General features: G+C 45.6%; 1 protein-coding gene across 4 annotated transcripts; it reads right to left on the reverse strand.

The window, feature by feature from the left end:
- Kcnj5 (potassium inwardly rectifying channel subfamily J member 5) lies at positions 1-26,875 on the reverse strand. Of its 4 annotated transcripts, XM_046432816.2 has the most exons (5): positions 26,568-26,868; positions 19,036-19,103; positions 18,128-18,407; positions 6,728-7,666; positions 1-2,769 (listed from the first exon to the last, which is right to left on the reverse strand). In XM_046432816.2, exons 4-5 carry the CDS (start codon positions 7,662-7,664, stop codon positions 2,447-2,449), a joined length of 1,260 nt encoding a protein of 419 aa, XP_046288772.1. In that variant the 5' UTR covers positions 7,665-7,666; positions 18,128-18,407; positions 19,036-19,103; positions 26,568-26,868; the 3' UTR covers positions 1-2,446. The 4 variants fall into 4 exon arrangements, 3 of the variants coding, with proteins under 3 accessions (XP_046288772.1, XP_046288773.1, XP_046288774.1); XM_046432817.2 differs by lacking the exon at positions 18,128-18,407; XR_006849383.2 differs by lacking the exons at positions 1-2,769; positions 6,728-7,666 and adding an exon at positions 13,874-17,773 and having other exon boundaries at positions 26,568-26,875.

The following is a 26,875-nucleotide window of genomic DNA, read 5'->3' on the forward strand; positions in this document are numbered from 1 at the left end:
TTTTGAGTTGAATAAGTCCATTTTTATTTAAGAATTTCCAGAAAATGTTTTGAAGAACTTTTCAAACTTTAGTTAGATCATCTGGTCACCAAGAAGGGGATTTCCTTGGGATATGAAGTTCATTTTTCTTGCATGTAGGTGGCCATGATGGAAATCAGAATATGAATACTGGAATTAGTATTTTACGAATCCCATTGCACATCAGCTCTGATCTATCAGGGAGCTTTAGAATAGGAACATATTGGACACTTTGTCTTCAACAGACTCTTTAGCTTCTACATTGGCTGAGAGGTATGACATGGCTCTGGTTCATTGAAGTCACTGGCAGAATTAAAGAACCCCAGAGAGAGGCTTTAATAGCCAGTTGGGGGATGTTTCAGAATTGTAAATGGAGGCAGGATCAGGACACTGTCTAGCCATGTGACCAGCTTCCCTGTGGCTTCCTTGCCTGCCAGCCTCATTGTGGGGTATAATCTGGGGGTCCTGTGTGGTTCTGACTAAGACAGACTTCATATCTGGCAAGGGGTTGTGCAAGTAGTCCTGCTCTGAAAGCCTGGGATCTGGCTAGCCAGGGGTAAGAGAGTTCCAGCTGCAGCTCCCCCCACCCCAGACACCCAGTCTTGGCAACTGGCTCCCTGCCTTGGACTCCTGATTGTATGCAGCTCCCCCACTGGGGTTCTTTTGGCGGCTTCACTTCCCTTTCCCCTGAGGGGGGATCCCAGCCCTTTTCCCCAGTCCCTGAAGATCTACTTTACCACAGAAGGATGCCACAACCACAACCCAGCCTCCTGTCCATGGTGGGAAGAGCCCTGCTTGCCCACTGCTATGCTGGTCCACTGCTCCAGATCCAGCCCCAGTGCCAAGCTGAGTTGGGTAGCCCACGAGATGTGGTTCCTGTCCCAGTCCACCTTTTTCCTCTTCTCACCAGCCTCAGACCTAGGACACCAGTGTGGGGGAACGTGGGCCTGAGATCTGCAAGATGTCCCCTTGTTCTATCTTATTTCTGCCTCACTGTGGTTCCCAGGGAAGGTGCTTCAGTTCTGGAACAGGAAAAGGCTTCCACTCTCAGAGAACAGTGAGAGCTATGAAGGTCATGGGAGAATCCTGCAGAATTCTGTGTCTGGGAACCTGTGAATGCCCTTTCCAATTAATCACAATTCTGTTTTTCTTAACACTTGCTTGGCTGGCCTGACAATTTGTACTCTATGAGGCCAACAACATTCTTTTTTCTTAACATTCATCCACTTCCCCAATTCTCCCCTCCCTCACCTCCTGGTCCCAGGGCCGGAAGAAGCAGCCCATTCATTCCTAGCTCCCCAGGCATCATAACCGCCCAACCACACTATGAGAGCCCAGCCTGTAGCAGTGAGGTTTTCAGCACCAGCTTGAGACTTTGGTTCAGCCTGGACTTGCCAGCAAAGCTGCCTCTATGGTCACCCGTCACTTTTGCTTCACAACCCATTATTCACCTTGATAGCCAAAGTGTGCTGAACCCTGAGGTCAGTGTTTGGGCAATAATGGGGCAGATGCTTATTTAAAATTTTCAATGTTTTCCTATCTCTCTTTTTTCTTTTCCTCTCTGAATCCCTTTGGGTGGGGGTGCTGAAGCTTTCTCTCAGGCTCTCTGAGATGGTGAAAGAAAACTAGAGTGAAGGTTAGAATCACTTTGCAATTCTTGGGCCCTATAGTCCTATAGAAACCCCAGAGGCTGGGTTCTTCCTTGGGTGGAAGGTTCAGGGTACAGTGTGACTGGGAACAGGCCAGGCAGTTGTGATGCCAACTGTGCTTGTGCTCAGAGGTGCTGTAACCCAGAGTGACTCTAACCAGCTCATTATCCAGTAGGCTGCAGTGGGCACGCAGAGCACAGCGGAGAAAACCTCATGTGCTTGGCAGATAATAACAGAGATGAACAGGGGCCTTGAACTCTGTAGCTCTTAATAAATGGTTGTTGGCCTCATAGGCCTTAGCCCACCAGAGATCTGTGAACTTATCTCTAGACTGGAGGTCTGAGCTTTCCTCAGGCAGAATCTCTCCTTCCTGAAACTACAACACACCTCAGGGCTGACAACCCTCTCTTGATATCAGCCCCTGGAAGGGGCTGTGAGTTCCAAGGAGGAAAGTGCCCTGAGACCTACAGAGAGAGGACAAATGCCATTCTGTAACTTTCACTGTGGGGAAAGCCATTTTGGCTTGGCACTTGGTATTGACAGAAGCAATGAGAGAAGAAGCATCACTGTTCATGGGGCCTAGGCAGGAGGCCACTCACTCAGGGAGGCCTTGAGTGGGGAGATGTGAGAGCTGGAAACACTGTTCCCTCCCACAGAGCCTTGACAGCTAAGCTTCCCAATGGCATACTCAGCCAGTTCTCTCTATCTGCCCTCCAGAGCTCTGAAGCATCTGTGCTCATGGAAGCTGGTGAGGGGAGACTGTGGGGAGAGTACAGCCCTCACACTGAGCCCCTGGTCTCCTGGGACACACTCAGCCCAACAGGCTTGTCCTCTTCTTCCTGCTCAGCCTCCACATCCTCCCCTGTCTCAGCATGGCCCCCTATTAGGGGAGGGCTAGGGAGGTACTGGTGGAGCCGGCCTTCCCGTTTCATTTCTGCCAGTTCTTTGGCACAGCAGCTGGGTGTGTTGGTCTCATAGGTGTCATGGAAGGTGTTGTAGTCCACCTCATAGAAGCCCTTTTCCAGAGTGAGGACTGGTGTGAATCGATGGCCCCAGAGCACCTCTGTATCCATGTAAGAGCTTCGTGCTTGGCAAGTCATGCCTGGGGAAAGAGAAGGCATACATATTAAGATGCAATGACTTATTGAGCCAACGATCCATCAGTCCACCCAATTCATTCATCTCCGTCCATCCAATCATCCATCAAGCATTTCTTTCACATCTGCTTTATGCTAAACATATAGAGGTGTCAATCTCAATAAGACATAGTCCTTGTCCTGGAGGAAATCAAGATATGGTGGGGACAAAACATTAGAAATAAACATGCAAAACTCTGGAGCACATTGCCAGACACAAGACTGAATATTTTTTTTTTTTTTTTTTGTATAACTGGAGGCAACAACGTGGCTTCTGATAACAGCATTCAGGTCTAGAAGATTGAGACAGGAAAAGAGGCAGAAAAAAAGGATTGAATAAAGATAAATCCAGAATGAGGGAACATAGAGAAAGTGACAGACATTTAGAACATATGGAGATTACTTCACATAGACACATATGAATAGAAGCCTACACACTCATACACACAGGCACAACTGCATGTGCACACACACACACACACACATGAGCACACTACACATACACACGCATGAGCACACATACACACACAGGAAGGGGAGAGACACACATGCACTCAGGGCTTGGCTTCTTGATCTGAGGATGCTCCAATGCCCCTGCTCCCCTTCCATGCAGCCCTTGCCATGCCTCTGTTATTTTTAGGTGTTGCTTTCTCTCCAGAGAGGGAGGGCAGCTTTGTTTATGGATGACAAACCTCTGTGCTTAGGGGCACAGGAAAGCAGCTTTCATTTCCATCTTCTGGCCCAGGAAGGCACTAGCTTGTGCTCTTTGGGCACTGAAGGAGAAGCCTTCTCCAGTTCCCCACCTTGGGCCTTCACTGTGAGGGTGTCATGCAAACCAGACCCAGGGCCAAAAGCTTCATCCCACCCAAATGTACTCTGCCTGGATCCCCCAGGGAGCCCCCATATATGGCTAGGTTTTAGCCTACTCTCTGCCCTCAGTGGGGGCAGCCTGGGCCAGGTCTTTCCATTCAGTCCACATCTCTTGTTGCCCACAACTTGGTTTCAGCAAAGGTGTAGATGCACAACTGGGCCCTGACTAGCCTAGTCCCAGGCTAGATATTGCAGGCTCCCAGGGCCTTGGGAATGACAGTGTGACAAGACCTCCACAGTAGCTCATGGGACAGGCCCCTTGGGCTTTTCATGCCCTCCTACTGTCTCTCCTCTAGGGATGTGGCTGCCTGTGTCCCCTAGATTATGTGGTTCTGTCATCTTTCAATGTATTTAAAAGGACCCTCAGTGTCTGGCACTGTGCTTTACCTGTGGTGCTCCATGTAGTCATTTAATCCTCCCAAGGATTCAGTGAGATTAACTGTCCTCATTTTGTTGACAAGTCAAACAACTTTCCCAAACTCTCACAAAACGGCTATGGCAGAGCTGAATTCATGCCCATGCTTGGCTCCATGAGTGTGGCAAACCATTTGAGTTGTCTTCAGATCAGAACAGAAACAAGTGTGGGGGTCCCCTTCTCTGAGCTCCCTGGGTCTCCCCTATAGTCCCAATAGAGCAAGGGTAACCCAGATTATGGGAGAAGGTCAAGGGGTTAGGGCAAGTCAATGTGGGCCACTGGTTTTGAGGGCAATGTGAGGGGAGGAGGCAGCTGGGCAGGGCCTGCACCCGCTCTGCTGACAGTGGCCCTTGTGCCCTCCCTGATACAATGGTGAAGGCAGCTGCAGATACTGGTAAAGCATGGTTTTCTTGTCTTCCCCAAGGCCTCTCACCTGATCCCTCTTTTGTGACTTTGGAGAGGAGCTCTTGCCCCAGAAACCAAGCCTGTGTTCTGATCCTGACCCTATCACCAAAGGCAGTGTGACCTGCTAGCCCCCAGCTCTGCAGGAGGCAGCTCTCTGCATCGCTGCTCCAGGGGCTTCTGTGGCTGTCACCATATCCTGCCTGGCCAGGTTCTGACCCCCCAGCAGGTAGCCAAGAAGCCCCCTTTGGCACCAGTCCTTAGGGCCTGTTAGCACCCTCCTGCCTGGAAATGGAAGGCTTTGGGAGGCCCTGTTTGAGTCCCCCACCCAGCATTCAGCTTCCCTTGTGACAGGCCCTGAACATTTTAGGAGACCAGTGTGGTGTGATAGAAAAAGCTCTAGATTTATAAGTGAAATGCCTAAGCAGGAACATTTATTGTCTGCATGATCCTTTTAAGCTTAAGCAACCACATCTGTAAAATGGGGTGGAAGCTAGCCCTACACTATTGTTTATAAGAATTGGGGTCGGGGAAAAATCCCATGTGATCATTTTGAGCATGACAGAGTTTTCTGTCATCATTAGGGTCTGGGCTGCTGCTCAGTCTAGTTGGTGGAAAAAAAGGAAGAAATGGAAATAAGAAGCAAGGTGCAGGATTTTTCTGGGGGCTCCCCTCCCTGGGAATTCTGGTCCCTAGTGTGGGGAGGACTGGGGTCTGTGGTTCTTAGCCAGAGCTCAGGCTCCCTTAGACATTGGGCTCTCTGGAGCCACCTCTAAGAGATCTACCATAGCTGCATGGCTAAGGAATATGGAGGCTCTTGGCTGTCAGCTCTGAGAGTTGGTAGCCAAGCAGGGGATGCCAAGCTGGCCATAGAGGGCATCTTCTTGGACCTATGTGAATGTTGATGCCTCAGCATAGATGTGCTGTGTTCTGAATGGAAGGAGCCCTGCATGCTTTGGGGCCCCAGAACCAACCTCCTGGAGGAAAGCTGAGAGGCACTGATTCAGAGATGGGCTCCCCCAGGTGTGGGGCATAAGTATCTCTAAAGAAAAGTAAATCTGCTTCAGCTTAGGAAATGCTGCATACTATCCTCTCCTGGTGATGTGACTCACGGTATTGAAGTGGCACCCCCTTTCTCCACAGAAAAATCTTAACTGGGCTTCTCCAGAAATCTTTACAATGGCTGATTTTAGGACTGTCAGCAAAAGAATCTCTGCAAAAGAGTTCAATGTAGATAAACTTTCTATTTTCATGTTGCCCTGTTTTACTTGGCCACTGGCTGAAAAGATACCAGCACTCCAGGTGCTGGACACACCCTTACTAGTTTTTCACAAACATATCCAGTGTAGTAGTTTGTAGAAATTTGCAAACAAGGCCTCTGGCCTTGATCTGGGTTTCACAGAGATGTCTACATTTTTTAGATAAGTTACCAACTGGGCTCCATGGTAACAGCTGGCAGGGGGAGGAAAGAAAGGGAAGAAGCTCTCCCCTTCTCAGGTGTTGTCCTTTAAGGGTTAACATGCCCAAAACAGTGAAAGAAAAAGCTGCTTTTATGTGAACTTCTGCAGACTGAACTTCTGAGCCCCTTCCCTTGCATGCTGGGTATAAAACTCTGAAACTCCCTGAACTCAGGTGCAGGGGATTGATTGATTACAGCAAAAGCTGTGCCCTCTGAACCTGGCTGCAGCCAAATAAAACTGTTTCCTGCTATCTTTGGTGCCTTGTTTCGTTTGTCCCTATAACAGTATATACTCATGGTAAGGCATGAAAAGCCACTCTAGAAAACCCAGCTTGCCTTTGTGTCACTCCCAGTCAATATCACCACTCCCAGTCAATATCACTTTTGCTTGTTGGAAACAACTGCCAGTTCTGGGGTCCTCTGGCTTGAGGTGTGTCCTGGCTCTATGACTTGGTAGTGCTTGCTGTGTCTGTGCCTCTGTTTCTATACCTATATCTTAATGAATACTATCTAACAGGAGTGTGGAAGGACGCCGAATGAGATAATATTTGTTCAAAGTCTAGAATCGTGCCTGGAAGTTGGGAGGGATTGATCAACACCAGCTATTGTTAGTATTCCATCTTGAGTAATAATGCCCCTCAGGTCATTAGGAGCTGGACATACTGATTGTGCAAGCTCAGGATTCTCACATACACACTTTCATCTTCTGGAGTCACAGTGGTCTAAGCTCCAGGGGAGGTAAGAGGATCATGTGGCCAAGGAGGAAGAAATGTCTTACCTGTTGCTTCCACCATCCCTTCTAGAATGACCACGACTTCAAACTCCTCCTGATCCAGCTGAGCCCGAGACATCTCCCAGAAAGGGCTCTTCTCATTGATCTCATGTGAGATGATGAGTGGAGATACCAGGAAGAGACGGTCATCGCCAGTGTCGAAGCCCACGTTGATGTCAGTCTGGTTCAGGGGGATGAACTCCCCCTCTTTGGTCTGGCGTGACTTGATGAGCTTGGCGCGGATGGAGGCCTCGACAATGTGGGAGTTGCGGAGGTCCCCCACTCGGAACATGAGGCACAGCTTCTCGTCCCGCATGGAGATGACCGCGTTGTTGGAAAACATGAGGGTCTCGGCTCTCTTCTTTGGCTGGCTGATCTTGACAAACATGCAGCCCACCATGAAGGCATTGACGATGGAGCCCAGGATGGCCTGGACCAGGAGGAGTATGATCCCCTCTGGACACTTCTCTGTGATGACTCGGAAGCCGTACCCGATGGTCGTTTCAGTCTCAATGGAGAACAGGAAAGCAGACACAAAACCACTGAGGTTTTCAACACAAGGGATCCACTCTTGGTCACCTACATGGTCCAGATCACCCCGGATATAAGCAATGAGCCACCAGATGAAACCAAAGAACAACCATGTGATGGTGTAGACCATGGTGAAGACAAGCAGATTGAAGCGCCATTTGAGGTCCACCAGGGTGGTAAAGAGGTCGCTCAGGTACCGGTAGGTTTCCTGGACGTTGCCGTGGTGCACATTGCACTTGCCGCTCTTCTCCATGTAGCGCTGCCGGGGCTTCTTGCCTTCTGCCAGCAGACGGGTGCGGTCTGTGGCAATGGGGATATAATCACGGGCCTGTTTGGGAATCTTCTTGGGGTCCCAGGGAGTGACTCCAATCTCCATGTCCTGGTTCATAGCATTCCTAGAGTCACCAGCCATAACTGGGTTATGTGGAGTTAACAAAGACATCATAAGTGAAGTGGACTGTGCTGATTCCCAGACACAAGACTGGAGAGACTCTCACCTGGGGACTCTCATGGGCCTCTCCCTAACGAACAGTAGCTGAAACTGTAAAATTCTCAAGGGCAGGGACCACTTATTCTTATAGGATTCCTTTGCCTCTCTGGGGCTTATTACAGATTCTAGCATATACTAGATGCTCAAGAGTTTGTGGAATGAATAAACAAACAGTGCCTATGTGTCAACTGTAAGCAAAGGATTTAAAGGATTTAAATAAATCTGGGAGCAATTTTACAAACAATAAATTAAATGTCTTCTATATTTCTTGCAAGATATATGGATTGTCACTCATTACTATAAGAACTTGCTGGAGTTAGAGGTTGTAATGCACATTATATACGGTGTGCTTATGTATCACAGTGATTTCTTTTTCTCTCTTTCTTTTCTTTTTTCTTTTTCTTTTTCTTTTTTTTTTTTTTTTTTTTGCTGGGGATTGAATCCAGGGTCTCACACATGATAGACAAGTGCTCTACTGCTGAACTCCATGCCCCAACCTTGTTGATTTCTAAGAGCCTCTCTCCCTCCATTAGCATGAAAGCGCCAAAGGGGAATAATTTTGAGTTTACTTTGTTCCCTGACATTTTGCAAGTACCTAGAGGATAGCCTGGTATGTACCATCTACACAAAGGAAGGTAGTGAATAAAATGGATGGCTAAATAAGAAAAGTAAGAATGCAGAGTCCCAATGAGGGTGGGTGACACCCAGGCCACCAACAAGAAAGTGGTAAAGCCAATATTTGGGATGCTATTTACCTAGCCCAAAGTCTGTGCTCTTTCCTTTAGACCTCATTGTCTCCCTTCCTTTCATCTAGGAGATTTTAGCCACAGACAGAGAGGAAAAGGCAATGTGTGTCTGTTTGCCAAGTGGTCACTCCTACCACTGTGGAGTCTGTGACCGTCTAAGCACTTACTAAAATGATGAATTGCTGTGGAGATATCTAAAAAGAACAAATTTTAAAAATTGCTGTGGAGATACACTCTTTAAAATTGTGATCCATTTATTCCCTACAAAGTTGAGACAGAATATTCACACGCCAAGGTTTTCAAAAGGACTGTTTGTTGGAGGATGTGCCATACTTCAAAGAGACATCAGACACCTACAATATCCAATTGACTATTTTTCTGATATTCTGCTCAAACCCATTTAAAATGCTTTAAGACTCTGATGAAATCAGGCAAGACTGTGAATATCTCTGTAATTAATAAGAAGAGCTTAAATTTCTGAGCATCATGAGCCAGGCCTTGCCCTAAGAAATTTATATCCGTTAGCTCATGTAATCCTACCGTAAAGCTATTAGATAAATAGTTATTATCTGTTCATTTTTTTAGAAGAAGAAAATGAAGCTTGCGTAGCATGTGGCCAAGTCAGGTTTTGGATCTAGTTTTATCTGGCTCTAGCCCAAGGACTTAACCACAGCCCTCAGTGTTTTATGGCTTAGACCTCAACTGATGAACTCTCCCTCCAGAAAGTTCTACAAGCACTGATCCTTGGAAAGTCACCATAGGCCGTACTATAATTTGACACTTCTTTATCATTGTAACCAAGTTTTCCTGGGTTTCATAGGTATACTCCTTCCCAGGTGTAGACTTTCCAGTTCCCCCTAATTTCTTTCTTTGTCCTGATTGAGAACTACAATGTGCCTTGACCCCTCTGTGACCTGACAAGTCACATTTTTTTTTCTCTTGCAGGCTTAAACCCAAGCCTTGAACATTCCCAGGCACTCTTGATGAACTGTTAAGGTTGTTGCTTGAAACACCAAAAATTCTAACATATTGCTAAACATGCAGAAACTACCCTTAGCCTTGAGCCAAATTCCTTAAAAGTCCATTAGATTTCATACCCTGACCGGTGCTGAGGACATCCTTAGATAGAATATTCCTTTTCTCGCTATACATTCCTCTATAAATTCCCCTAAGAGATGCATTGGACTGATCACCCTGAGGTTTATTGTTTACTTCTTTGAAATCCCAACCAGCCCCATCTTGGGATGGTTTGGGAGCAGTCCCGTGTGGGAACTCCACCACTTTTGAGGCTATTCCAGGGGTTTGGCTGGACAGAACCGTGCCCTGAAAGAACCTTATGTATGTATGGTCTATAAGCCACTGAACCAACTGACTTATTGACCAACCAAGGCAATCTCACACACCCTGGGAAGTCAGATGACCCTGACAGACCTCTTCCTTTGTTGCCTGGGTGATTGCAGCAATTTCGAGATAACCTCAAAAAATATCATCTTGGAGAGTCATTCAAAGGGCTATTTATCTCAGACATCCATCGGCCATTCTGCACAGAGCCACCTGCTCCCTCACATGGCAGTTAGAAAGATAAATGAAACACAGAGGGAAATGCTTGGAGCTTCTTTGTAGAATCCCAAGCAGGATTTTGCTCTAGCTGTAGGTACGGGTCTTGTACTGAAAACTTGATCAGAGATGCCCAGAGATGGTGAGATACACTGTTAACTCCGTGTGCTCCTGGAAACTCTAGCTCCTGAAATCCAGACAGGGTTCTGATAGGAGTGTTGCTGTAGACTGCCCCAGCCGCTGCTGTTGGGTGGGGCAGGCACAATGCCACAAGAGTGAATCATGGGCCAGGACACTTGGGAAAGCATATTCTCCTGCCCTCAGCTCTTGGGGGAAAACAGCTTTTTGCTGATTTTCTGCACTGTTTCCTTCTTTATTTTTAAACATATTCTCATACGTTCTTGCATGCTGTACTAGAAACAGAAAGATGTTTTCTAGGACACCTCAGCCCACGTCTGAAAACTTTTCATGTCTGGCAGACAGGAAAAGGAGGCTTACTTCTGATTTAAAATCAGTATGCCTTCTCCGTATGCACTGGAATCATAAGTTATTCCTGACTTGACCCAGGGTGAGATCTACATTCTAGCTCAATGTCCAACAAACTTGTTCTGTGGTCCATAGAAAAATAAACCTAACTTTCTTTGTCTCAATTTCTTTGCTCAAAATCTTGAATAACATTCTTTGCCCTCCAACCCTGGGAGCCATTGCAGGGATCTGTGGCAAGAATATATGATACAGACATAAATATAAGTATACATGTACATTTAGTCATGCACTGCATAATGACACTTTGATCATATTAATGCATATAAAATGGTGGTCCCACAGATCATACAGCCTAATGACATTGTAGGCATCTTAATTTGTGTAAATATGCTCCATGATGTTTCCACAACAATGAAATCACCTAATGATGCATTTTCCAGAATGCATTTCTGTCATTGAATTTGCATCGAGTTTAAATGTAATGCAAAGTTCCATTAACTCTATTTTAAAAATAAGGTCAGGAATATTTAAGTTAAGCATCTAATGCCGTAGTGCTGATTTGCAGGGTAGACTTTAAGCTGATTGGCATGGAGCCTCTACTATTTTAATGGTGAGTAACTTGCCATCCTAGAACTCCTGTTCTGCATTGCTGTTTGCCCATCACAGATTCTCAGGAGCAATAGAGATGGACTTCCTTAATAAGGTTTTCAAGATCCGTTCTATTAATTATGCACCCATTCAGCAAGCATTGAGGAACTACGTATAGTAGTCCTGTGCTTAGAACTGGCCATAAAGCAATGAAGAGGGTAAATGCAGACCCATCCCTCCTGGAGTTTATACTCTAGTACTGCCTCTTTGAACCTAGGGTTTGTGCAGAACCATGTGTAGAGAGAGAAACAGAAAGAAAAGTCATGGGCTTGGCTGAGGGCAGCTGAGTAGCCCGGCTGCTCTCTGCAGAATGCAAGACAAAGCACCGACTTCAGCCAATCCTATTACACCTCATCAAGCCCATTACTGCTCTTCATCTTCTGGCCTCCCCTGTGCCCACGGATGGAAAGCTTTGCCGAGACAGGATGAAAACCCCTGGGAAAGACAGAGCTTCAAGTCCAGCAAAGAGGTTTAATTCCTTTGATATAAAGCATGAGTGGAGAGACTCAAAAGAGGTCAAATCAAAGGGAGTTGTATTTTAGATGATGCATGAGTGAATCTGATATCCACTTAAATGGAAGGAATTCTACAAACACCCACCACAGTGCAGAAAGCTCTGCATCATGGGGTGGCCTAGAATGCCAGAAGCACAGCCACAGAGGTTTGTTAGGAGCACACTCAGGGCTCAGCAGGGCTTCCTGGAGAAAGCACTGAGCTGGGAGTCTTGTCTCAGACTTAGTTTCCCTATCTGTGAAAATGGGAGCCACAAATATCTCCATGGATTTCCTCCTCTCTCTCTCTGGGTTGACAACTTCCTTCTCTGAGATTTAAGGCTTGAGGTGAGGCCGGAGGAAGAGTAATGGAGGAGAACATATTAGTTCCACGTTATTATGTTTGAATTCTACCCTCTATGAATCTATATGGCTGTATTGGTTGTTAAAATACAAAAATGCTCCAAATTGGTTGGTGAATAGGCTGGCCCAGTTGCCTCAAGAACTCTCAAGGTTAGCAGGGAGGATTAAAGCTGCTATAAATTGAGTATATACTACACAGAACATGTGTAAGTGGCAGAATTCTAAGACGCCTGCATGGTTCCTGTCCCATAGTATACACTCCTTGAATAATCTGGGGACTTGGGGTTGGGACCCTCATTACCCACAATTAGAATCACCTTGAATAAAGGAAGGTCATGTGGGTCAAGCTAATCATATAAGCCCTGAGAAGGGACTGGACTTTTCCTGAAGCAGGAAATTAATCACTAGAGGAGTTAAATGAGAGGGAGATTGCTCATTTGCTTTAAAGATGGAGGGTACCACATGGCAGAAATGTGATGACTTCTAGGTGCTGAGACAGCCCTCAGGAAACAGCCAGCAGGGCAGCAGTCCTACAATTGTGAAGAACTGAATTCTGACAACCACCGGAGCTTGGAAGAGGACCCTGGGTTCCAGATGAGAACGTGGACACCACCAGCCACTTTGACTTTGGCCTTGTGAGAACTGGGCAGAGAACAGTCATAAAATGGACTTCTGACAGAACTGTGAACTAATAAACACATGTTGTTTGAAGCCATTAAGTCTGTGGTCATCCACTACAGCCAAAATAGAAATAGAGTATAGAAAGGAATATTGATGATTTTCTTAAGTATCGCAAATGTTTAAGAAACCAGACTCTGGCACCAGATTGCCCAGGTTCCTGTTCTACCTTAAGCTGAGGCACTTTGGAGAAAGTTATTTCTCTAAGTCTCAGTTATTTCATCTGCAAAATGAGGATGAGAATAGTACCAATCAAAGAACTTTGCTGGGAAGATTAAAGGAAAAGTGCATGAACTGTGTGTGGCTTATAGGAGCTCTCTCTTAGTTGCTGCAGTGGGATCTCTGTATCTGTGAGCTCCACATCCACAACCAACCACAGATGGGAAATATCTGGGGAAAAAACAAGTGTTTTCATTGAATGTGTAGGGACTATTTTTTCTTGTCAGTTTTCCCTAAAGTATCTCTCCCCATAGTATTTATATTGTATTAGGAATCATAAGTAATCTAGAGATGCTGAGAATGGACAGATTTAAGGTATACAGGAGAATATGGTAGGGTGTGTGCAAGTATTGAATACTTTTATACAAGGGATTGAGCCAATTTGGGTACCCCAGGGGGTCATGGAACCCTGAGGCAGAATTAGGAGAGTTGGAGAAGGACTGGAGTGCTTCAAGCAATTCAAGGCAGGAGAACCAGCCGTTCCCCAGGGCTGGGGAAGTGTCAGCAGCGGGCTCCCATAGCTTCATTTCATTAACTCTGCAAGTGTGATTTTATCTTCATTTTACAAAAAGGGAAGCTAGGAGCTTAGAAATCTTGCCTAGGGTTCACTGCCAGTGTGTAGTCCTTAGTGGCTGGGCTTGGGTGTAAAAGCTGCTTGCAGAGGTCTGGGATCTCTCCAGTTTCTGTAGGATTCTAGGTCCGTAACCCCCTGGTCTGCTGCCCCATGAAGCTGTGCCTTCTAAGAGCTGTTCCTTTTGGCTTCTTCGTAACTAGGCAGAGCCTGTGCTGCCTCCCGGTTCCGGAGGGTTTGCTTTGTGGGCCCTTGTCCCTGGCCCGCAGCTGCCAGCTTCTCGCTTCCGGGGTCTCCAGCGCGCTCCCCCAACCCCCCCCCCCCCCCCCCGCCTCCTGCCCGGGGAGAGGCGGAGGGAAGCAGCTGCCAGACCGCGAGCTTGGGGACTCGGAAGCCCCAGGCGTGGCGGGGAAGCCCTGAGCTGAGCGCAGATGGGGGAGCCCTCAGCGTCGCCCCCACAGCGAGACCTGGTCTGACCCAGACTGCGACCCGGGACCCCTGAGCTTCCACCAGCCCGGCCTCAGGGAATGTGACACAGGAGGCTTTCAGGGAACCCCCCAGCAGCAGGCCCCAGACAACAAATGCCCTTACTGGGGTTAGAAACTGAATTATTGCCTTTGTTATGCTCTTGAGTACCCTGGCAGTCACAGTAGTTCAGAGGCCACATGGGAGACAAGCCACAGGGGCCCTCAGCCTCCTCCAAACAGATGCAGAAATAGCAGCTGAGAGAGGCCAGAAGGAGCCCACTGAGAGAGGAGACAGAGGCACTGTCCCCCAGGAACTAGCCTGCTGGCCCAGGAACCCTAGCCAGGGAGAGAGCAGACAAGGCCCAGATCCCAGATTCGGGTCCCTCATCCTCAAAAAAGGGTTAGCCCAATCCAGCCTCTCTGAACCTGTGTCCTAACCACACTAAAGGGTTGACTCCTCCCAAGAGGCCAGTACTGGTTTCCTGGCTTTTCAAAATTACCAGCCTTAAAACAAAACAAAATTCTTTTTGGTGCACTCTGAGATTTAATGGCACAGAGCCCAGGAGTAATAAATCTTTAAAAAAAATCAGGTGTTTTGTTTAAAAACTTCAACATTGTGCAGTTATTGATTCTATCAGCTTAGGTGCAGAAGATCCATTCTTGAATTCCTGGGTATTGAACCTAAATTAATCTGGGTCATAGCACAAGAGGTAGTAGGTGTGAATGCTCAGGAGAAATTTCAGGAGAAACTGACAAAAGGCTTCTTCCTATCCACCCAGTCAGCAACCCCCACTGAATACTAGCATTATGATGGGCCCTCAGGGTAGAAGTGGGTAGAACCTCACTTCAAGGGCTTTCCTGTGCTTTCCATCCACTAGAGGATCTTATTGAAATGCAGGCTTTGAATCATTAGATCTGGGTTCCCCAAATTTGCATTTTATCTAAGGAGCTCCCAGTGATGTTGACACTGCTGGTTCTTAGTCTGCATTGAGCAGCAAGGCCGCACCCTAGGTGCACTTGCAATCAGCCCTGGCCACCGGTGACTCTAACAGGCAAAGACATTGAGGATCACAGTTATATTCTCTGCCCTGAAGGAGCTTATAGGTTGGTGGTGAGCAAACAGGCCAACAGATCAGCCCATAGACAGTGATAGAGAAACTGAGGTGCAGTTTTTAATTTGGTTTGGCAGGGATGGGTAAGGAAGGTTCAGGAAAGCTGTGGTACAGAGGGTGCCAGGAAAGTGGGTGAGGTAGGAAAACTTTCTGGTATGAGAACAGGGGGCCAAATAGGAAAAATAGCTTAGGTTTTGAATGTCCATTATGTACCATCTCTGTACTAGTTTTTTTTTTTTAATGCATTGTATCATTTAATACTTGAATACATCTGTCAAAATTGTAGCCTCATTGTACAGTTCACAAAAGCACAGCGATTGGTGGTATGCTTACAGGCACAGAACTATGGAGGGGTAGGACAAGTTTCTCAGGACTGGTTGCTTTTCTGCAGCTCTTGGGTTTCACCAGGTTGCTCTAGGCCTCCATGAGGGTCAGGCCCAGGATGTAGCCAGATCAATAGATGTCTGAACTGTGCCAGGAAAGCAATGTATTTTGTCTGTGCATACCTGCTATGCAGAGGCTGCCAGTGGCATGGCTGTGCCTCTCTGGTGGGTCTCTGTTCTCCACCCTCTGGCTCTCCTCTAGAGTGCTCCCTGCTCATCTGACAGTGCTCCTGGGCTTTTCAAACTACAACAATCTTGCCCCCAAATATCCGTAATTGCTCCAAGGACACGGGTATCCACATGGCCCAGGTAGCATTGGCTGTTCTGGTAGAATGACTAGGAGCATCCCCTTCTCTCTTGGAAATGTCTGCTCAGACAGTGAACTCCCTACAAGGAAAAGACCACTAGCTAGCAGCCACCAATTTTACTCTTAAGGTCTGGATTTTCCCTCATCCAAGATGGGTCTGCTTCTGCCAGGAGCAAGGGAAAATATGCAATTTTTCCTGAATTTCTCAGCTCATGGGGTTGGACATTCCATAGTAACCAGAACCTTTGGGTTGGTGCAGAACTCTGCCTCCTATAGAAGTCAGTGAATGTGGCTGCTGGATGGGATCTTTCAATATGGACACATTATATTTGATTATTGGTCATATACAGATAATAGGCTTTTTTCTATTTTTATTCAGATGCAATTTCTTACATCTCATTATCACATTTTTGATAAAGATTTAAAATATTAATTCTCTTTAGTCTAGGAAAGTAATGATACAAATACATGGTTAATGCACCCAAAACTAGCTCTGGGCTAATGGGTTGTAATAAGGAGTGGGGGACTGTGGTGAACTGAGCACACATGCAGTAAAAAAGAGGGCAATCTCTCCTTGGCTCTAGCTAATTATTGCCGTGCCAGAATGTGGAGTTGATACTGCAAGATCCTTCACTTTCTTTTTACAAAAAAATCTAGAAATTAAAACATTTGAACATGAAATTACCCCCTCCCCAAAAATAACAAATTCGACAACTTTAGAAATATTATGCAAGCCAAAGAAAAGGCAACTGTGAATTAGATTCACAGCTGCCAATTTATGTTTCTGGGCTACTGAGTCAGAGAGAGACCTTTTCTTCCTAGGGACACCTTGGATTGTACTTTGAGTTATGCTCAGCATGGTGCTAAGAGCTGTGATAGTGCCAATAAATTCTCTTCAAAGCTTTCCTCTTTGGACTATTGGGTCTGCCATAAATGCTGCCTGTCAATCTCCAGGACAAAGAAAGGCAGGAGGCTGAGGGTGGGGGTGGGGGGAGAGGAGAGTTCACTCTGGGATGCATGCCATAGCAAAGAGGAGGTCAAGGAGTTTGCCTCCTCCATTCCCACCAGTCTGATTCCCATGGTCCTAACTAGACCTGTCTGCTGTCCACTTCTTTAGCCCCTTCCATCATGCAGACGGCTGCTAGGACAGTCCCTGTTCTTAAAGTGCATCTCCTGCCAGGCTGCCTTCTCCTTCCTAACTGGCACCACTTGCAAAACAGAGAACAGCATGTTAGGTTATGGTGGTAGTCCTCTATGTCACTAAAAGAAGAAATGGCTTTCGATGAGAAGAGATTTCTGACAATGCTATAAATACTCTCAGAGGAGAGCTCTAAGGACAGGAGGGTGGAGCAGATGACTTCAGTCCACCACAGTCCCCACTCCTTATTGTGTCCCATTAGCCCAGAGCTGGTTTCTGGCTCAGATGGAACTGATGCTGATAATCAGTGGTTTGGGAATTGTGGCACAACAGGACTGCGCAGGTCTGTCACATGAGTGGAGTTAGATCCCAGATGCTGATATTTATGCCCAGGATGTTCCTTGCTCCCAATGGGCTCAGAAGGGCTTCAGGAATGCATTGTCCTTTTAGCTGAAGGCCCAAGAAGGAGTTTCTTCTAAGCTCTCCCACTGCTAAAGTGGATAAGTCTCCTGTGTCTGTGAGGGAGACATGTGCCAGGAGCAGGTCAAGGGGCCGTCAGTGGAATGTGGAGCCAGGGACAATGTGGATCTCAGAATAGGTGGTGTTAGATAGAACACTTCATCACCACAGAGCTGTCTCTGCACAGTGTTCTCCAATTGTAGAACTGCTAAGGCCTCTGCAAAAGGGACTTCTCAGGGGGATGAGGACCCACTGCATCAGCCTTGTTCAGGCTTTCTTGTCCCTGGGGAGCTGACACAGACTCACATCCTCCCCTGCTCAGAGCATCCCTCTGGCCTGCATCCTGGGCTGTCCCTGCCTTCAGAGGGGAGCTCTTGAATCCAGTCCCTCAGCACAGGTGGGATTACTGTTGAGAACAAAGTCAAGGGCGGGGGATCAGGATGCGGGACTGAGATTACTGCCAGAGTCATGCAGATCTGCCTCATTTTGATTCAGAGTCCTTTGACCAGGGTGGGTCTTTTAGAAGCACCTAACCTATCTGTGCTATGTTCCCCATGCCCTTTGCATTCTTTTTGCTTGTTTTAAATATGTGCTTAATTTATCTCCTGCAGTAGGTTGTACTGACTTCTTGCTTTTCTTTGCAAATTAGCTCTGGAAGTATGTCAGTGAGTGAGTGAGTGTGTGTGTGTGTGTGTGTGTGTGTTTGTGTGAGCACATACACACATGCACATGCAGGTGCTGCTCTTAACTAGTGCCTTACCTATGTTACCTGATCATCACAACGATGTTATTAGTATGATGTGTCCATCATACAGATAAGGAGACTGAGATTCAGAGCAGAGAAGGAACTTGCCCAAGGCCACATGGCTCTGAAGCAGCAGAGCCTGGCTTTGAACTCATCTTGGCCTGAGTCCAATTCTCCTACTTTGTGTCTGTCAGAATCCAGTCATCTTGATTCTGAATTACAATCTTGACTCTCCTGGCCTCAACCCATGCCATGGATCCATGTTACTCCCAATGTCCTCATCCTGATTCTTTTTCTATATGAGAAATGAAAATACCCATGAGGATCATAACGGTAAAGAAACATCTTCCATTTTTATCATGAAAATTCTATCCTACCAAATTCTAGTAGAATGTAACTTGACCCACTTAATCCAAATTGGCATGGGTTAAGAGCAGATATGAAGTATAAAATAATACCAGTATTATTATTCTTCAAAATTATCATTGTGGAATAATAATGGTAATTTGCATCTCTCTTGGGCTCTTTCAGAACTCTTGAGTCAGCTCAAGACAATCCTACAATTTCAGTCCCATTTTGCAGATGGATAGTTTAGTTGCCCAAGGGCACACAAATGCCGGTTAATTTGCTTCCAGGATGGTGGCATTATAGATGCAGGAACACTTGTGAAGTGTTTTGAAATACAAGCACTGAAAGACTTAAGTGGGCCTAACAGGTGGTCCTGACTTCTAGCTGCACAGCAAACGAGTCACTTAATATCAAACGGGGAACCAGAAGGTGAGCTTGGGGTTTTAGGCACCTGGGCAGCCCAGACAAGGAGGAGATAGTTTACTCAATTAGATTGCATCCTCGATGGATCCCCTACCACAAATCTAAGAAAGCAATAAAACTTCCTGTGTAGGCATCTGGGGAGGAACAAGTACCTGAATAGAAGGGCTGTGGACTACTCCTGTGGTTGCTCTGTCACTGAAGAAGCAGCAATACTGAGATTCTGTGAAAAAGATAACAAGAAGAGAGGGAAGGACTAAATGGTATTTCACTTAAGGGTTTTTCAAGGAAGACAGCGTTCTTGTCTGAAATGAGAGCAGGCAGGCTTGGCAAATTTTGCTTGTGGAGTTCAATTCTTTGAAGAAAATAGAGACAAAAAGATGGGATTTAAAAGATCCACTTGAGCATATCTAAGTGAGTCTTAATATATTCAGCAGTTTTTAAAAGGACAGATATTAAGCTTAATTTGAGGTATGCAATCTAGATTTGAAAGATTTAATCACATGTGAGTACCTTTCAAGTCATTAATTATTGAGAGTACACCTATGGAGCAGGAAGTAAGCTTGTGACAAAAGTTCTCAACCTGCTTGGCTCCCATTTCCTTAAGAGGAACATCTCATTGCCCTCCCTGGTGAGCTGCTATGGGCCACTCGGTGCTCCTTACATACACTTGCTTTGATACTCAGCCCTGACTTACCTGTACAATCTACATGTCCTTTGCAGAGGATGGAGGGATAATTGTCAGTAAAAGGGCATTAAAATCAAATTAACTCATCTTACATTTCCCCTGCATTTGTATCTGTCTAGTATTTTTCCTTTTTAGGCCTACTCTCTCTTTGAAAGCAAGCAGCATAGTTATGATACAATTTCTTCATTGTAACCCTACACTGCATGCATTCTGCATTAAATAAGAAGGGGGATTAATAATTAAATCAAAATGAAAAACCACTTGTTTCCTTTCTACAACCCCAGGGACAGATTTCCTGGGCCGGTGCCAATTTATCAGCAATGATTAGGGAATATGACAGAAATGCAGAGAAGATAAGAGCAATAAAGCAAAATGATGTGAATATGAATATATCTATATACAAGTCAAAAACAAGGCCTGGGAAGAGAAGGTAGATGGACCAGTGAGTGAGAAAGAAACAAGGAAACAGGGCACAATAGGTAAAATCCCAGTGATCACAGCTGAGACCTGTCGGGGACATACCATACACCAGATTTTATTCTAAATGCTTTGTCAGTATTAATTCATTGAACCACTTCAGAGACCATGTGAGGCAGTTACTGTTTGCCCCATTTTACAGCCGAGGACACTGAAGCAGAGGAAAGGGAGTGGCTGCTTTGGAGTTGCATCCAGTTGTTGATCTGGATTTAAACCCAGGCTGACTGGTCTAAAGAAAGCAGGGAAAAGAGGGTGCCCCCCAAAACCCAAGAAAGGGTATATCCTGGGAGAATGAATGAAAAAAAAAAAAGCCAGTGAGACTAAAAACACAAAGTGAAGAGAACAGGGGAATTAGAGTATGGAGGTGAGGTAAAAAGAGGGCTAAAAAAGCAAAGGATCCAAAGGAAAGGTGAAGTCAGGGTGAATGGAGGTGTCAAATGAGAACCGGGGAGAAGGAAATAAAGAGCAGATAAGAGAGAGAACACCACGTGCACTGAAAACGCACTGTCGCTCACTTCCTATGTGCTGTCTCATTTGACCTTTTCCATGGGGTTTTTGAGGTCATTGTTGTTATCAGACCCACTTTTTGGAAAGTGAACTGAAGGTCTGAGAAACTCAATGGTGCTCAAGGTCACACAGTTTGCTCCTGGCAGAACAAAAAAGAACTGCTGACAACTACAAAATGACAAAGAAAGAAATCAAAAGATAGCTTTAAAAAATGGATTGGAAGACTCAAAATGGTAAACGTTTGATACAATTCCTAGCAAAATCCCGCAATATTTTCTTTTAGACATAGATAAAATTACCTTAAGATTTATAGGGAAAGACAAAAGAATTAACATAGATAAAATAATTTTGGAAAAGAATAAAGTAAAAGGAATTAGTCTACCCAATTTTTAAGATTTAATATTGGCACCGGCAAAAGAACAGACATATAGATCAATTTGACAGAACAGAGAGCCCCAAAATAGACCTTCAACAAAACAGACAACAAAAGTGCAAAAGAAATTCAATGGAGGAAAGATAGCTTTTTCAACAAATAGCAAAGGAGTAATCTCACATCCATAGGGAAAAACAAAATAAGCCTTGACATGAGTTTCAGAACGTATACAAAAATTAACCCCAAATGGATCATGGACTTCAATGGAAAAGAGAAAACTATAAAACTTTTGGAGAAAAACTGATAAAGTTCATAAGAATTGAAAACATTTGCTTTGAAAAAGACCCTGTTAAGAAGATAAAAAGCCAAATTATGGAGTAGGAGAAAATGTTTGCACACTATGTATCAGACAAAGGAATAATATCTAGAATACATAAAGAACTCTCAACATTCATATGAAACAACAACAAAAATCAATCCAGTTAGAAAATGGGCCTGACACATTTTGCTAAAGAGGCTATGTAGAAGGCAAACAAGCACACAAAAAGATGATCATCATCTTTAGCCATTAAAAGATGCAAATTAAAACCACGAGTTATCATTAAAAATAAAAATAAAATTAAATTAAATTAAAATTAAAAATAGCAATAACACCAAATGTTGGCAAGAATACAGAGAAACTGGATCACTTGTACATTGCTGGCAGGAATTCAAAACTGTATAGTCACTGTGGAAAAAACAGTTTGACAGCTAAAAAAACCCCCAAAACTCCTAAACATGTAACTACCATATGACCCAGCAATTGCACTTCTGGGCATTTATCCCAGAGAAATGAACACTTACGTTCACACAAAAACTAGTAGACAAATATTTATAGAAGCTTTATTGGTAACAGTCCCAATCTGTGAACAACTCAAATGACTTTCAATGGATAGATGGTTAAATAAACTGTGATACATTCATGCTGTGGACTAACACACACAGGCATGCACACACACACATACATACACTTTGTTGAATCTTCAGGGAATTATGTTGAGTGAAGAAAGCCAATTCCAAAAGGTTACATGCTATTTATATAACATTTGAGATGACAAAAATTATAGAAATGGAGAACAGATTAGTGATTGCCAGGGGTTGGGCAGGTGGGTGGCAAGTCGGTGTGGCAATAATAGGATAACAGAAATATTTTCATACTTGTGTGGATGAAAATGTTGTTCTATTATAAATTATTTATTACTTTGGACATTGTAGTAGTATAATTTTGCAAGTTGTTACCATTGAGAGCAACTGGGCAAAGAGTATGGTAGTTTTCTCTGTATCATTTCTTGAATCACATGCAAATCTACAATTATCTAAAAATAAAAATGTTTAATAAAAGAAAATTAGGAGGATGAATGTAGTAGGAAGAGGAACAGAGCCAAAGAAGTACTAAAGGGCAGGTATGGTCAAGAGGAGAAAGAGACAGAGTAGAGAGAGAAAAGACACAAACTGAGTGAGGGACAGAGGGCAAGGATCGGGGAGGAAATAAAATGTGACTCAGTTTGAGTGCTTATGGGAAGGAGTTGGGGACATCCACAGATTTGAGGCAGGGGCAGGCTTCCCAGGACCATCTGTGAGGCCCAGGCCCACGCCAGGCTCCCATTCTCAGACTCTGCTCTTGCAGCCTCACTCCCCACTACTCCATATCTAACCTGTTCCCTGCCTTTTCAAGCCACTTGTTGGATCATCTGTCTCCACTCCACCACCAGCAGACCTTTCCTGTTTCCCCCTGGCTCTGCCTCCTGTGGCCTTTTGTGCATCTCTCTAGTGGTACCCAGCACCCTACCATCCAGGCTGTAATTTATTCCTGGGCAGGTCTGCCTTCCCCCAAAGGGGGTTTTGGGGTAGACACCGTGTACAAATGATCTAGTCTTCTATCTCAGTTTCCTGTACAAGGTCTAGCCTGTGTAGAAGTGCTGTACACATTTTAAAAGGGATATGGATGACATTTTGAGTCCATCTGATAAAGGACATTTTGCAAAGCAACCAAGGCTACCTAACTTGGACTGGGAAAGCCTTCAGACCTAGGTATCCATTAGGGTTGCTGTGCTATAAGGCTGCCTTTGTTTGTAAGGGTCCCTGAGACCTAGACATCTGTGGATTCTCCTAGTCCTTGGGGGATAGCCAGCTTGCTGGAGTAGAGGCAGTGCCTCATGCCAGACTCTCCTGAGCTCCTTCCCACTAGGCTTAAGTACCGAGCACTGAGTGGCTCAAGCTTGCCCAAGGTTAAGGTGGGGGGAATAGGGGGCAGAACTTGAGAAAAAGACACAGGCAGCATCTGAAGTCCTCTTGACTCTTTTAGGGCCTCCCTGATTGAGATTGGGAGTCTGGAATGTGAGAAGCGGGGTTTGTGTGTGTGCCTCCAACAACCAAATCAAAGGAAGGAGAGTAGACTACAACCTTGAGCTGACCCCACTCCCACCCCACCCGGACCACCACCTTTCTTGTTTCCAGACTCTCTTGCCACCACGTGGGTTAGATCCCTGGTGACCAGGAAGTGCTGTTGCCACCTGCTGACAAGTCAAATTACCCCTGACCTTTAACCTCCAGCCTGCTCTAGTCTGGAATGACAATGGGATTTAACATTTAAGCCCCAGCCAGAATCTACAGGGTCCTGGTGTTAAAGGTTTGGCTCTGATATTTAACTTAACACAGCTCTTGGCAAGGGTTACTGCCATCCTGGGCTCTGTTGACTAGAATAGCTCCTTTATCTGAATTGAATGTCAAGGTAGGAGGAACTAGATATGCCTGGGGGGGGGGGGGGGGCTGGCCAGCCACTCCATCCTTTAGTTTTGTGAAGGTGAAAGTGAAGCTGTCTGCTCTGTTTTAAAATAATTTCAGAGAAAGCCACTTCACAATCTTTTTGAAAAAATACATTCAGGTATTTTTAATGCCTCCCTTCCATTCTTTGTATTGGATTTCCCAATTCTTGTCTTTTTTAAAGATAGAAAAACCCCACATGGCCAAAAACTGCCTTAGAAGTCATCTGATGTTGGGTCCTCTCTTACAAACAATGCCAGTTTCCATTACTGGTCTGGTGTGCAGTGCAAACACAGCGAAAAGTGTAATTTAAAAATGGACCCTAGTCCCTTTGCATTCTCTCCATCATCCCTCCAACCCCAGCCTAAAAATTCAATCAGCATTGGCTCAGAAATTGCAAGCTTTCCCTAACATTCTCTCAATGGAAAGCATAACCCTGCCCAAGCGATCCCATTCCAAGGTCTTCAAAACTTAATTATCCCTGGCACATGCCAGGTGATCAAACAAATGGTTATTGAACTAATCTTAAAACAAAAAAACAAAATAGATGCAGTTTTCATGTATAGAAATGCCTAGTATACCCACTGGTGCCTTTGCCCACTGAAGGCATGGAGAATCCTGTCATTTAAGAGAAAATGGGAATTGGAGAATGGACACTCTGGTCATTTCCTCCCTAACCTGGGGTTAATTTCATCATAGATGACCAGAGCACCTTAACTGTTTCTCTAATTCCTAGACAAGAAGCCCAGTCAAGTGCTTGAGAAAGCCCCAAGAGGGATCTTGCTATGCTGCCTGCATCAGGGGCAATGAAAATACTGTGACAAAGACACACTGATGTGTTGTGCACTGCCTAGGATATGCTGGCAGGCTCAGGAAACCCACGTTGGGGGATCCCACAGAGATCTGACTTCATGCAGAGAAGGCAGCTAAGCTTTGAGACAGCCCTGGGCAGGGCGAACAGCATGCCCCATCTCCTGCTCACCCTTTGCCCCTGCCTCCTCCTCCAGCTACAGCACTGGATTTCTGTTTAATGCAGACATGCTCCTTAAGTAAGAAATGCTGCCTGTGAGTAATGCCAGCAGTTTCTTGCTGCTTTTGGAGAGTCTTGCCTGAGTGTTTGGTCTCCTTTCTAAGGGAGAGCTAGGTAGTAAGTCTGGGGAAGATTGCTGGGCGTTGCAGAGTGTGCAGCAAGTTCTCTTACAATGGTGGCTCTGCTGGTGTGCTTCCAAGAAGTATGGACCCTGTATACCAGGACCCTCACTGAGTACACTATACTTCTAAGCAGAATGACATATCTTGGTTTAGCTCAATAGTCTATAATCCCAGTGAAGCTGACCAATCATTGCTTACCAAAGCCTAAAGCATGGCTCTGCTCTCTGACTCACACATCATTCCCTCTGCTCTGTTCATCTGCCAGATTCTAGGAAGACGGTTGATGGGATTTACGTGGGATCTAAGCAAAAGGCATGGATCTGGGAGGGCAGGGACATCTTGCAGGGTTTTTGTATGATAATAAAAAGACCCCGAATTCTAAGCCAGTGGACAAGGAATTAGAAAATAATAGCGCTACCACTTAGTACTCAGCATGCTGCAATTCTGCTCATTTATAAAACAGGAGAACCAAGCTCTGCCTCACAGGGCTGGTGTAAACGTGTCCTAGTCAGCACCTTGGTTTCATAAATATCAGCTTCTTTTCACTGCCTCTTTCTCACATGGGAAAGTGTTTTGTGAACCAGAAAGTCCTAGAATGTATAGCTTACTTGTGATAAGACAGGTACATTTTGGAGTTGGACCCAGGTGAGAATCTCTCTTTATAAGTTGTTTGCCTCAAGCAAGTTACACAGCCTCTCTTGGCTGCCATTTCTCACCTGTGGAGTGAGTACAACAATCTCTGCTTCATTAAGAGGATTAAAACAGAGTAAATTACTTGGCAAACAGGCATGTTCCCATTGATCATCTTTCGGTGTTTGAAAGAGCTCTTGGAATACATGCTGGACTGGCTCCCCACTTTGCCCATTTTGGGGTAGCCCCTGGAACTTTGGGGAGGAAACTAAATTGGAGGAGTCAGCATTGACCTAAGTCTTCTCAGAAGCTCAGGGACAGGAGAAGCTGTTTGTGGAAAGGATAAACAGAACCACAGGTCACTGGAGCAGCTCTGCAGGGATATACACCAGTTTGAGGAGAAAGAGAATAAAGACAGTGTGGCTTTTTCCTATTCCTCATTCTCTGCCCTTGGTTCCTTGACCCCCAGGTCAGTCTTTCAGAACAGTTTGAAAGATGTCTAAAAAGAAAGAGGGAAGCAAGCAGGATGTGACCTAGTGACCTGGGCAGAGGACAGGGCAGAAATAATAAGGCCACATTCCCAATATGCCAAGACTTAAAAGGGAAAGCAAGACTAAGCTGAGGATCTAAGGCTGAGGTAGCTGCTATTCCCACCCTGGCCCTCTCTGCCCCCACCTAAAGGTAGAATCATTACCAAGGGCAGTTGCCCTACCCTACCCCAGTGCCCTAGCCTCTTAAAACAATGAAAGGAGATTCCAGGCACCTCAGGTACCCAGTCTCCTACTGGGGAGGAAGATGGTTACAGCACTCTGGATGCTGGGCTCCCCAGGCCCAGGGTGACCCACTGCCTAGTGCTGGGACATCTCTCAAATTTCCTGTCTGAACTTTGGACCAGCCCTGATCTTTTCCTTATTCCTCTGCCCCTTCTCCCTGCATCTGGCAGTTTCTCTGTAACAGCTTGCTCCCATGGGGTGATGGGCACCCCCAGAGTGTCGCTTCTGCCTTTCAGAACCAGTGAACCCAGGTGAGAAATGGAGGAGGAAAAGAAGACAACTTACTTGTTGAGATCGGAGCTTCCAAGTCCCACTGATGCTAACTTCTGGGATGTCCCTTAAGGCTGCGCAGGAGGCTTTCAGGGCTTTTGAAGCGACTCTCCAGCCCCAGCCATTACCCCACCGAGTGGCTGCAGCCTAGAGCCTCTCCCTTGTTGTGGGTCTTGTGGGCAGAAGCAGAGGCATCTAAATCATCCTCTCTGTGTGCCTTCACTCGCCAGCCTCTTCAGTCACTCCCTTCTAATAGCAAGAGAGCGCAGCCAGAGGCGCTCGGCTCTCTTCCTCTTTCCCTGCCTCCCTCCCCTCTCTCCTCC

Source organism: Marmota monax, unplaced genomic scaffold (genome assembly GCF_021218885.2).
Source record: "Marmota monax isolate L192 unplaced genomic scaffold, Marmota_monax_Labrador192_F-V1.1 WCK01_AAM20220418_F8-fsc00062, whole genome shotgun sequence".
NCBI lineage: Eukaryota > Metazoa > Chordata > Mammalia > Rodentia > Sciuridae > Marmota > Marmota monax.

Coding starts and splice junctions, on each gene's coding strand:
- Kcnj5 (XM_046432818.2), bottom strand. CDS start 7,664: ATGGCTGGTGACTCTAGGAATGCTATGAACCAGGACATGGAGATTGGA. Junction 2,770..6,727: donor AGGGATGGTGGAAGCAACAG/GTAAGACATTTC, acceptor CTCTTTCCCCAG/GCATGACTTGCCAAGCACGA.